Here is a 12,286-nt window from a genome sequence, read left to right on the forward strand (position 1 = left end):
AATCTACTAAACTAAGTTAAGTAAAATTAAAGAAAATAAGTTTAAAAAATAAAGATTTTAGAAATAGGCTATAGAAGTTTGTTGAGTAATTTCAACTTTTCGTTTACTTTTTACATTTCAAATACATTTTACTCAAGCAATATAACACAGAATTAAGCCATACTTTTAAAGTGTATGCTTTACTTAAATACAAGTAAATAACACAGTAGATATTGTGTAGACAACATATCAACATAATAGAAGTAATTTGGTAATAATACTAATACTAATTGTACCCTCCAGAACACAGAGAACTCAGTACTTGTACACACTAACGGTAACATTCGTTGGATCATTTTTGAGTATGAATGTGTCATTTAGAGTAGGAAATGGACTGTCACAAAACAGTAAATTACTCAACCTAACTACAAAAGCAATGTGAAAAATGTGTAAATACAGCTGGAAAACAATGAAAAATGCAATCTTATTAATTATTCAATTAAAAAAAATTACTTCTGTAGTATTTACTTCACCACAGAATGATATTTATGAGGGTGTTATGATAAAAGAGATGAAACAAGAACCATGTTGCTAGGGACTATCAAAAACGATATGGTTATATAATGTAATATTTGAATGCCCCAATTGACCAATCAGAATCAAGTATTCCAGAGAGCCGTGTAATAAACTGCCAAATAAACTATAATTCCACAAGTCTCAACTAATATAAGCTGTGAGGAATGGTGCCCTACCTCCATTTACACCTGCAATTAGCCAAAAACTCTAACAATGAGTAATAAGCCAACTACAGGAGACATACAGACCTCTGAGGCTGGGTGAAAACAGAAAGCTCTGTATTGTTGTTAAATGATCATTAAGTTTAATAGGGCGTCGGTGGTGAAAATGACTTTAAAGAGGCTTAATTTGAAATGGTTGAGAGGAAGAAAGAGAGGGGGGGTTTGTGAAAGCTGCTTCATTCTTTAACATTACAGGTTTTCAAAAGGAGATCATATAAATGTCTAATAGGAGCATGAATCTTTCATTTAGACGATAAAAAATTCAGATTTAAGAAAGGGGTTTGCGTGATGTAGAAAGGTAAAAAGAATTGTTCCATTTGACTCTTTGTCACCTTGGATATGTCTCGCTTTCACGCAGTGCACCACGGCTGTCTTAGTATATTAAAGAGAGAAATACAGCTAAATGGACTCTGTTTTACATTCCAAATTATTATATTTATGAAAATGAAGGAAGACATTACCTTCCTACCACTGACGTGTTATATTTCTAATGTTAACATGATTCCGATTTAAATAAATGTTACTTTATTTTTTATTATCAGAAGCATGTATTCCATATATATATAATATATAATGTACATGTTATTCATGTCTTTAAATGTTTGTGGTGTATTAGGAGGCTAAACAACAAAAATCAGATTATGCAAACAATTTAAGAGTTTGATAAATGCCTTTGAAATTGCTACAATGGAACATTAATGCAGCAATGCTTTTTTAAAAAGCAATGAAGATTCATTAGTCACATGTATTCCTCCCTCCTTCAATTGCAGGCAGCCCATCTGACAGCCATTTTTGAAATATGCTGCATACACGTTTGCATATTTGCAAGAGCTTCACTTTGATGTGTAGAATGTGTCCTGAGGAAAATAAATATGAGATGTATTTAGCCTGAATATTCACAGGATAAACAACTTAGACTATGCACTTTCATTTAGAACGATGAAGGGTGGAGGGCTAGATGAAAATGGAGAGAGAGCGAGAGAGAGAGAGAGAGAGAGAGAGAGAGAGAGAGAGAGAGAGAGAGAGAGAGAGAGAGAGAGAGAGAGAGAGAGAGAGAGAGAGAGAGAGAGAGAGAGAGAGAGGGAGCTACAGTAAGTGGCGCTGAATGAGAAATGGGAGCATGAGCAGCAGCAGTGAGCTCCAGGGGGATGCACAGGAGAGCTAGTCCGTTTTATTGCTTTGAGAGCGATTACAGTCAAGCAGATGCTCTGGCCGACGGGAGGTAGCCTCCGCATCAAAGCCATAAAAGTGTACAACTGCTTTGTAGAGCAATAATTTCTCTCATTGGCTTTTGTGTGGGAAGTGTTTTGGGGAGGGGCAGTTGACGGGTGGGCTGCCACATTGCAGGAGGTTCAGGTTGCCCTGTGCATTTCACTCTGCAACCTTACACAGTGCAGCACACCGCAGAGACTCTTTTATGAATGCATATATAAACAAGACCCACTTCGAGATTCGAGAAATCTCACAGCTTTCAGATAATATAAAATGCAATGCATTTGTGTATTGTGTATATATTATTTTGCAGCTTGTGGTTATATATGGGGAAATACTCATGTTTGTTGAAAGCTATAGGAACAAGAATATCTATCTATATTTATTCATATTTATTTTTAAAAGAAAATTAAAATTTTTGTGGAAAAACACACATTATGAAAATAAACCACTGTAATGTGTATGTTTGAAGGAGTGATATAGTCTAAGTTGGATGAATTATTGAAAAATATATGAAAAAAATCTAATAAAAATAATAATTATGAAAATAATTAAATGAAAGTAAAAAAGACAAAAATCAAACAAAATAAGACATGAAAAATATTAATACAATTATTTAAAATAAAGTCTGAAACTATCAAAAATAAATTAATAAATAATTCTGAAAATAATTATTATTCTGAATTATTCTTATTATTTTCCTTTCAACACACACACACACACACACACACACACACACACACACACACACACACACACACACACACACACACACACACACACACACACACACACACACACACACACACACACACACACACACACACACACACACATATATATATATATATATATTTTTTTTAAATGTAAGCAGACAGTCACTATTCACATACACTGTTCTTTACAAGCCCTCCCCAACTGGTAACTTTATAATCCAAATGTATGTAATCTCACTGTGAGCAGGCTTTTGAAAGACGTTTCAAGTCTTAATGAATGTACATTTTTTAACACCTCTGAACACAAGTCAGGGTCATTTCATATTGTTTCTTCCCACAATGCAATCTCAAACGTTCACTGTATGACACAGAAGCAGCCACCAAAGTACTTTCATTTCTCTTTAAAACGCTTCGTCCTTCCGCTAAAAGCCGCTTGTTGTCTTCCACGATAGCCTATCTGCACAAATTCATTCCGTGTTGCTGCTGCCTTTTTGAAAATTCTCAAATTCTTCTCCTGCACTCTGTTAATTGCACGTCCTTTTTCAAACTTATCATTCAGTCTTTGCGAGTTCAAAAAAGCCGAGCAATGTTAAAAGTGCCAGAGGCGGTCGCTGTATCTCGTTCAGTCAGGACTCAATCAAAGAGAGAGCAAGGACAGTGATGTCATACTAAAACACTGAAACATTAGTGCTGCGAAACTGTCAGTCAATACAAATTATCCTCTATATCATTACGACCAACCATATTCCATTTCAGTTAGTATGGTCGAACTCCCTCAGCCTGTCTGTTTCTTCTGAAAATTCAATAATCTGAATGTTGGGCACAGAGAAGACGCCCTTCCTTTCCTCTCACTTAAGGAAATGAGTTTAACAATTTGTGATTAATTATTTCTTTGCCAATAAACATTAATGATGAGAAATTGAGGTCAATATATGAGTGTACATGTGTGTGTGTTCCGTCAGAGAAATGTGATAGTCTGAGTGGTGTTTAGTCTCATGAATGTGTTTCTTCAACTTATGTCTCAGGGGTTGATTTTAAATCAAACAGACTTTGACTTTTTCTTTGGGTCATAAGAGGAATCTTTAAATATGAAAATCTATCATAAAAATCTAAATTGAATCTTTAAAACTATAACAATCTACATCAAAGGTTAAAATAAAAAATAGATGTGTTGTGTGAAAATATCAAATGTCTGCCATTTCCACAAAACCAATTCTGTCACTAATAATTCTGGTTACAGACAGTTGTGTCAATGATGCTCGAGATAAAATGATATGTGAAGTGTGAAAAATTAAAAATTTTGTTTTATGGTTGATATTTCTACAGTACTGACAGAGACCCAAACAAGTATTCGGACACCATTCGGATACACACATAAAATACTTCAATTTCATTGCACTACAAACAATATCACTTGACAATTCAATATTTTATTGTGTGTCAAAAATGTGATGCATTTACACAAAAATGTAACTGTAAAAAATATTATTTCATTGTGTGTATTTAGAATACATAAAATGCTAACTATGAAATAAACCTTAACATGAAGTTGGCAATTTTATTCCATAAATGTTTATAAGGACATTTCCGTTACATGTGATGAAACACGACAGAATTCTCTTGAGATGCATGTGTCCAAACAAAAGTGTGTCTACTAGACGAGTCTTTTATTTGCCTACAGTTGGAGAAACAGTTGTCTTTTTTTAAGAGTGCATGTGTTATCAGACAGCATATATGGCTTCTAAAAATAATTGCTAGAGCTGCATCTTTTTAACCTTGTTCATATGTGTGAACTCATTTCCTAAAAGAAAGCATGCAATAGAGAAAGAAAGGTGTATTTGTGAGCATCTTTGGCGAAGATTTTCACAAATTTCCTGTGGTCAGAGGTGGCCTGCATTTGCATAATCTCTGGGCGTAAATTGCTGAAAGTCTAATTTTCAAACATCCGCCCTATCTCTGTCAGGCATAACACTTAATCAGAGATCAGTCCAGCAGACAAGCGGGGTCTGGCGTGTTGGTCATCCCTCAGCCTTCTGCCGTTAGCTTTCATTTCCCTCAGCCGGAGAACTGTTAATGAACATCTAAGCTATCTGAAATCAACAGTCTGCCGCAGGTGAGAGATGCTTTGAGTGGTGAGAAACTAACCTCTCATGAATCAAAGATGCTCCTTTTCCATCCCGGTCCTTTAGGATATTTGTTTATAGCTAACTTTCAAGCTTTCCAATCACAATTCAAACTCTACGGCATGGTCAATCGCTCTGTGCAGTCTCTCCATCTGCAATCTAAGCAGCAATGTGCCAATACCTATTTTCAGTCTTTAGGCAAACAAAAGGATTCAAGGCGTTTTCTGTTATCGGCACAATTCGGGCGTATTAACGATGTTTTAATTATAATTAAGACCGATATCTAAAAAAAAGAAAGAAAAGAAACGGCGATCGCTGTAAGAACAAAACATTCACACCTTAATGGGATGTGGGCTGTTTGGACACTTGAAAGGTGAGACGAAAGCAAATCAATAATGAGCCATTTTGTAATTAACAGAATGTGCGCTGAATTAGGCAAACGACTATCTGGAGAAATTGAAAATATTGATTTTAATTTATAAAATATATTTCAGCCCTATGATGCCCTTGCGTCGACAGACAATTAGATTTAACCATCACTTGGATATTTTGCCTTCTCGTTTCTTCTTATCATAAAATCTTGATATTTTCCCATTTAATGAGGAAGGTAATGATGTTCGAGGAAGGTCAGAGGCTGGGATGGCCAAGGTTGAGGAGGAGATGACTGAAGGAAACGAGAGAAAAAGAGTCCAGCTTGTCTTTCAACCAATGAGACCCGCTCACTTTCAAAGGCCCATAACATGAAATGAAGCCCTGGGGGTCTGGAAGCTGTTGGATTATGTTTTCAAAGATGTGTACCGTGTTTGCAGTTGTGACAATGGCGTCTTAGAGCCTCTTGCCAATAGACCAGCAAACATAGACGCACATTGTGAAACAGGCCCTTTGGGTGATTAGAATAATCACTTCCTGCTTGCCAGCTCTTTCAAGCCTATGCCAGAGCTCGTAGATTAAGGTCACCCGTTATACACACCTCCAACCACCAGGCACACAACTATGCCTTCATCAAATAATGCAGCTAAACACCAACCTGTTTCAAATTTCTGTTTGTTATTCCTAACCAAACAATTAACAGTACTGACAGAGACTCCAGACACTTAAAGTCTTGGAATTTCTTTGCACTACAAACAGATGATCAAACCAAGTGGCATCTGCAACAAATAATGCTCTTTTTTCAGAAATAACATTTCTGATTTTATTTGATGTCTTAGCAGAGTAACCACAGGTGTAGTTCATAACATTAAGTGAGTAAACATAACATTAAATGAGTAAAAATGACATTTTTACTGGCCAATACTTTTTGGAGCCACTGTAAGTTCAGTAAATGAAAATAAAATAACAAAAGAGAAAAACACTATTTGAAAAGAATGTGAAATGATCATATCTGGTATCAGAGTAATTTGCCATTTCATATCCTCTGCAGCGTTCATAAACGGAGGATTCAGGGCATGTGGGTTGAGAACCATTTTTACACACACAAAGCACATTAGTGAAACTGCCCATTAGCCCTAAATGCAAATGCATTTAACCCTCTGTGTTACAGGTTTGCTTTCTGCTAATTATTTATTTATTTGGAAGCATAGTAGTATTATCTGATCCATTTTAGTTTATAGAAGTTCTACATTTATAAATATATCAATTCATTAAAAATGTTTTAGAGGTGAAATGTATACTTTTTTGTTTTTCTGATATTGTCCAATGACACCCCTTTACACACTTTCCCCCAGATTTCTCCTTTTAGACTGTTTTTATTTGGAGCTATTTTATGTCCAAAAGTAAAATAGAAAAAAAAAAAACATGTATGCATACCCAAACTTTTTACTAAAGATATAATGCATTACAGAGCCAGTTTCTTTGAAATGAGGATCCACTCACCTGCATAGAATTCTGGACTGTAGACTGCACCCACGACTGGATTCAACTTCCAGCCTAGACAGAGAAAGAGAGGGAGACCATCTGATATTAGCCACCCTCGGTCTGCACCACAAGAATTCTGCATCTGATCCTTCACAAGAGTTGTCTTCTGGTTAACTAGAACCTCCAGGCCCATGTGTAATGATTTCAGTAGAAGGTTGACCACACTGAAGCACTACTGTCATTCAGAGCCAGGATAAGGCCCTGAGTGGCCTGACAGATTTCTCTCTATTTCTAACCTCTACAAATGGCCTGTCTGTTTAAGCCCTCCATAAGTAAAAAAAATCCTGTGATACCAACTGAGATCTGATCTAAAAGGCTGTCTCAGTTTTCCACTTCCATTTAAACTTGCGGGTGAGGAAGAAAAGAGAACTGCTGTGAAAAATATTTCAGAGGATACTCAGAAAATCGTCTCGGTTACGTATGGGGGTTTCGCTAGAGAGCCCTATCAACTTCAAGTATTAGAAAATGAGCCAATGGTATGAAAATACCATGGGCCTGCGGAATTTGCATCGCAAACTCCACCCCACCGTGTGGGTATAAAAGGAGTCACGAGTGCAATCTCCCAGTATGTTACCTGCTGAGGAGCCGAGACTGAGCGACCCGGCTGTTTCAGCGGTACAGCGGTAGTGGCAGGCGGACGTAACACCTCCGCTCCCTCCTCAGGGAATGAAGTTTCCTTTCGTTCAGTCACTCCGAGTTACGTCAGTGACTGACGAATGGGGGTCCCAATCTAATCTCGCCACTGTGGCTGTCATCTTCTTGTCGTGACTAGCATGAGTGAAGGACCAGGCTAACGCAAGAATACCAAGGTACACTGGGTAGCATATCCCAAATGGAATATGTAACCATGCCTATGCGTAGGGAGGACTTAAAATACACATATGACCCGAGTATTGGATACAGATATGGAGAACTCAGAGGTATCCAGCCCGTGCTCGGAGGAGACTTACTGTGAAAATACACATGTGGGGGTTGCCCAACTGGGGAACCATGCACATGTAGGCACCAAACCGATCATGAGGGCTGACCGACATGGGCATGCACTCTGGTGATGGCATCAACAGTGCAGGAGAAACTCAAGAGTCTAAGAAGAACTCATCTGAGTGAAATAGCGCACGTATCCAGTCCGTGGAGTTGAATGGCGCAGCAAGCGATGACACCGAGCAGGTCCTAATTACTGGCTAGTGACAGCGAGTACATGAGAGGACACTGGCTCTACCCGGAGATTATAGAATCTCGCAAAAGTGTTGGGTGTCGACAATGTCTGGAAATGTCTGTAAGCGAGCTGATCGGGCATTTTCTGTGGTCTTCTCGGCGAGAAGAGCACCAGGTGACGAAGAGGTTCCACTTCAAAGCATAGGTGTGTTTCGTGGACAAGGCTCTAGCTGAAATGAAGGAAGCCACCACATGAGGTGGTAGGGTACTCAAACCTGCCACGTCCCGTCCAATAGCCATACATGTAGGAAACCGTGAGAGCTCGGCGGCTGCAAGATTCAGCTCTCCCGGGATGTGAATGGCTTGAAGTGACCTCAGATGCTTCTGATTCCATAGGAGGAAATGGCGGGCGAGTTGCGACATACAGCGGGAGCATAGACCACCTCGTCGGTTGATGTACGCTACTGTCGGCGTGTTGTCTGAAATGACTAGTACGTGTTGGTCCTTGAGCAACGCCCGAAAGCTGTGCAGAGCCAAACATACTGCCAGCAACTCGAGATAATTTACATTCCAAAGGCGCTGGGGTCCTGTCCAGGAGCCCGTGGCAGCATGTCCATTGCACATGGCACCCCAGCCCGTGGCGGAGGCATCTATTGAGACAACAACATGCCTGGACACTCGTTTTAAGCGCAATAAGGCATGGTAGGCCATACACACACACTTCGTGTCTGCAACAAGGAAACTATGCTAATGGCTTACTCGAGTTTTCTTAGACCATAGCATTCATTGTTAAATTAGAAACCATATGCTTATTTGACTTATTAAACCATTATCGTTTTTGCTTACCAAGCCAAATTACTAATGCTTATGAGAGGCGGGTTAAAACCCACATTGTGTATTCATGCTTATGTAACATGTAAAGGCAAGGCCTGGGAAAGAGACTATAAAGGATTGGACTCGGAGAAGATTCTTTGCTCTTCCTTGCAACCAACAAGTCAATACTCCAGCAGTTATTGACCGCAAGAAGCATTGACGCCTAGTTATTACACCTCTGTTATTTAGTACTTATAAATGTCACCTGTAACAAGTATTTCTTTCATTTGATTCTTTTAATAAATTCTGTTAAAACATTTATTATAATCATCTGACTGAACCTTGGGTTATTGAGTATGAGTCAAATTCTTCCAACGGGACCAGGAGGATCCTTTCTGGAGAAGACGACAGCTGCAGGCGAGTATTTTCTTGAGATGAGAATAATCACTGTAAGATATGATTGATCAAATAGCCTAGCCAAAGAGGCAGCATATGACAGGGTTGTTATATTGCAAACACGGTTGTGTAGAGTACCATTAAAAGGTATACTTATAATACAAATGGGAAATCTATTATTAATTTTATAATAGAATAAGATTTTGTATAGACTGATCACCTAACTCTTGAGGACACGACTAAAGGATAGGCTCTTTAGTTACCGCGAAGTTATCCAAATATTCTAAATAGGAATATAGTATAATTGGGAACGGTATTAATCGTGATAATCCATCACAACTGGTATGCATGCGACTCGAAAGCAAACCGTAGAAACGGACTGTCGAGGAAGAATGGAGACATGAAAGTATGCGTCCTTCAGGTCGATCGCTTCAAACCAACCCAATGGACAAACACAGTCGAAAATGTGTTTGGCTGTCAACATCTCTAATGGAAGCCTGTGAAGGGTTCGGTTCAAGATGTGCAGGTCCAGGATTGGTCGTAACCCACCGCTCTTCTTGGGTACAATGAAGTAGGGGCTGTAGAACCCAGACTTCATCTCGGTTGGAGGGACAGTCTCGACCGCACCCTTTTGCCAGTAGGGCAGAGACCTCCGCACGCATGACAGGGGCATTGCCACCCACCATGGTATCGAGGAGGAGGTATAGTGGTATAGCAGGGAGGAGACCGTGCGAACTGAATCGCATAGCTGAACCTGATCGTTTGTGCGAGCCAGCGGGACAGATTGGGAAGCTCTAGCCAGGCTCCCAAAAACTGAACCAGCGGGGTCATTGGAACTACAGGCGTACCCACGATTGGGCAGCGATGCGGAATGACTGGCCCAGACTTGGGAGGCGTAGCGTCCCAGGAATCGTTCGCGCGAGCCAGCGGGACAGATTGGGAAGCTCTAGTCAGGTTCCCAAAAACTGAACCAGCGGGGTCATTGGAACTACAGGCGTACCCTCGATGGGGCAGCGATGTCAAATGACCGGCCCAGACATGGGAGGCATAGCGTCCCAGCGTGGGGGCGTGGTCAAATTCCGCGTCCTGACAGAGGAGGCCAGGGAAGGACGGGCGTTCCGTGGCGGCCTGTTCTGACAGGGGTCTGGTGACAGAGGGGGATGAGAGTGGCGAGGCATAGCGTCGAACATTGCCATCCACGACCTCTTGGGGCACGGAGGAAGGGGAGTCAGTACTTTCTTTAACAGTTTTAGGGTGCTGCCGACGAGGGGCTGGTTTGGCATGCTTAGGGGCGGAGACAGGCTGTGCCGCCTTCCTTCGACCTCTTTGCTTCGGCCCGGGTGACGGCTGCTGCTTGGGCTGAGCAGGAGTGGCGGGAGTCACAGGAGGGTGGCCTCGGAGGGAAGCAGACTGAGGGGGCTCAGTCTGCCAGCACGCGCCGCCCCCAGGAACCAATCATCCAGCCTTAAATGCTCGAGGAAGGGTGATGGGCACAACTCCAACCCGATGCTCTCAGCTGCCCGTCAGCTCTGGATCCGATTTGGACAATGCTGGCACTCCCGAGGGAGGCCATGCAGCCGAATCCTCATCTCCAGAGGAATCAAGCCTGCCTTCTGATGCTGTGAGCCACATAGCATCATCTGCCGGAGCCCCTAATGAAACACTGGGTCCCAGAGAGGAACCAGCTTCATCCGGAAGCTCCACGACTTGCGATATGCACGGGGGTGTGGCCCGAGGAAAACTCGTTGGGTTGTTCCACACCGTAACCCTCAGATCACCCTGGCCACCAGCCAAAGTATCCCCTCTCGAGGAGGAGATAGATTGGGGTGTGGCAGAGGGGACTCTATCTCCATGGAGATCATTGAGCCTCGACCTTAACACCGCGATGGCCATGTTCCCGTAATAAGAACATGACTCATCTTTAAGCGCTGCCTGAGCGTGATTAAAGCCCAAACAAGCTAAGCAGCGCTCGAGACCGTCAGTTCGCGATGCAAATTCCGCAGACCCATGGTATTTTCATACCATTGGCTCGCTTTCTAATACTCGAAGGTGATAGGGCTATCTAGCGAAACCCCCATTCGTCAGTCACTGACGTAACTCGGAGTGACTGAACGAAAGGGAATGACAATTGCAAGCACTCTTCTTCTCCGATTTCCATGTTTTTTAGATTGTGAATAAGTAGAGTTGGTTACACTTTACTTTAAAGTGACATAGTTACATTGTAATTACTCAAATAAGCACTGAATAATATTAATTAACTACATGTACTAAGTGTTTGGTTTAGGTTTAGTTACTTGTAACTATGCATAATTTACTGTTATTACTATAGAAAGTATGTAGTTACATGTAACTACGTCACCTTAAAGTTAAGTGTTACTGTGAAGTTTCCTGTCTGGGAAGTTGCATACTCAGTATAAGGTCTAAACTTTGTCCCGTACCCCTTATAATGTAAATATATACAGTGGGGTCCCAAAGCATGACACCACTTGGGGGAAAAATGGGATTCAAAATGTAATTTAAAACTGGAAATAAACAGATATTATAATGATTTGAAAAAACATGTAAATAAGCATTACAAGAATATGAAATATTTAATGTTCTGCACTATTTCTAGGTTGTTAATTAGATGAGTAAATCTGTGACATTGATCTGCACAAGATGCTCTTTGGATTTTTCTCAAATCATGCTGGCATGCTGCTATCATTAACTCCTTTCCCGCCATTGATGGAATATTGACGGAATTTTCCATCCTTTATGACACGCTTCCCCGCCATTGACAGAATTTTCTGGCAATCCATGTTTTCAATGTTATACGGTAGGGGGTGGCGCAATTAAGCATTTTCTGAAAGAGTACATAATCTCCAGATCAAAACACAGGGGAAAAAGAAGCAGAAAGAAGTAATAGAAACAAAATGTTACTTTTTTATGAAACTCACCCACATTCAAGTGTTGATGAAAAGAATATATTGAACTAGAATAAAACATTTGTTGTTGTTGTTGTTTAAAAGCAGAGACTCTGTTCTTCCTTTTGATATATTGCATGTTCAGATTTTCATACAACAAAATATTCTGGGGACCATGAACGTTTTGTGAAAATTATCAAAAATGCTGGTGGTGGCTGGCGACTTTTTAAAAAACACTGTCCGGGAAAGAGTTAAAGAATTATCAGGTCAACATTTTG

The 12,286-nt window shown here is 40.5% G+C and overlaps 1 protein-coding gene across 12 annotated transcripts in view; it reads right to left on the bottom strand.

Annotated features, from left to right (window-relative positions):
* The window catches only part of rbfox1 (RNA binding fox-1 homolog 1), a 158,156-nt gene that overhangs the window by 20,045 nt on the left and 125,825 nt on the right, over positions 1–12,286 (bottom strand). For all 12 annotated transcript variants that reach the window (XM_077212596.1, XM_077212591.1, XM_077212588.1 and 9 more), the window contains exon 7: positions 6,700–6,753. In XM_077212596.1, coding sequence (XP_077068711.1) covers positions 6,700–6,753 — 54 coding nt within the window. The remainder of the gene's footprint in view (positions 1–6,699; positions 6,754–12,286) is intronic.

The sequence above is a fragment of the Siphateles boraxobius genome, unplaced genomic scaffold, assembly GCF_051911475.1.
Source record: "Siphateles boraxobius isolate OS27281-9 unplaced genomic scaffold, OSU_SipBor_1 66, whole genome shotgun sequence".
Lineage (NCBI taxonomy): Eukaryota > Metazoa > Chordata > Actinopteri > Cypriniformes > Leuciscidae > Siphateles > Siphateles boraxobius.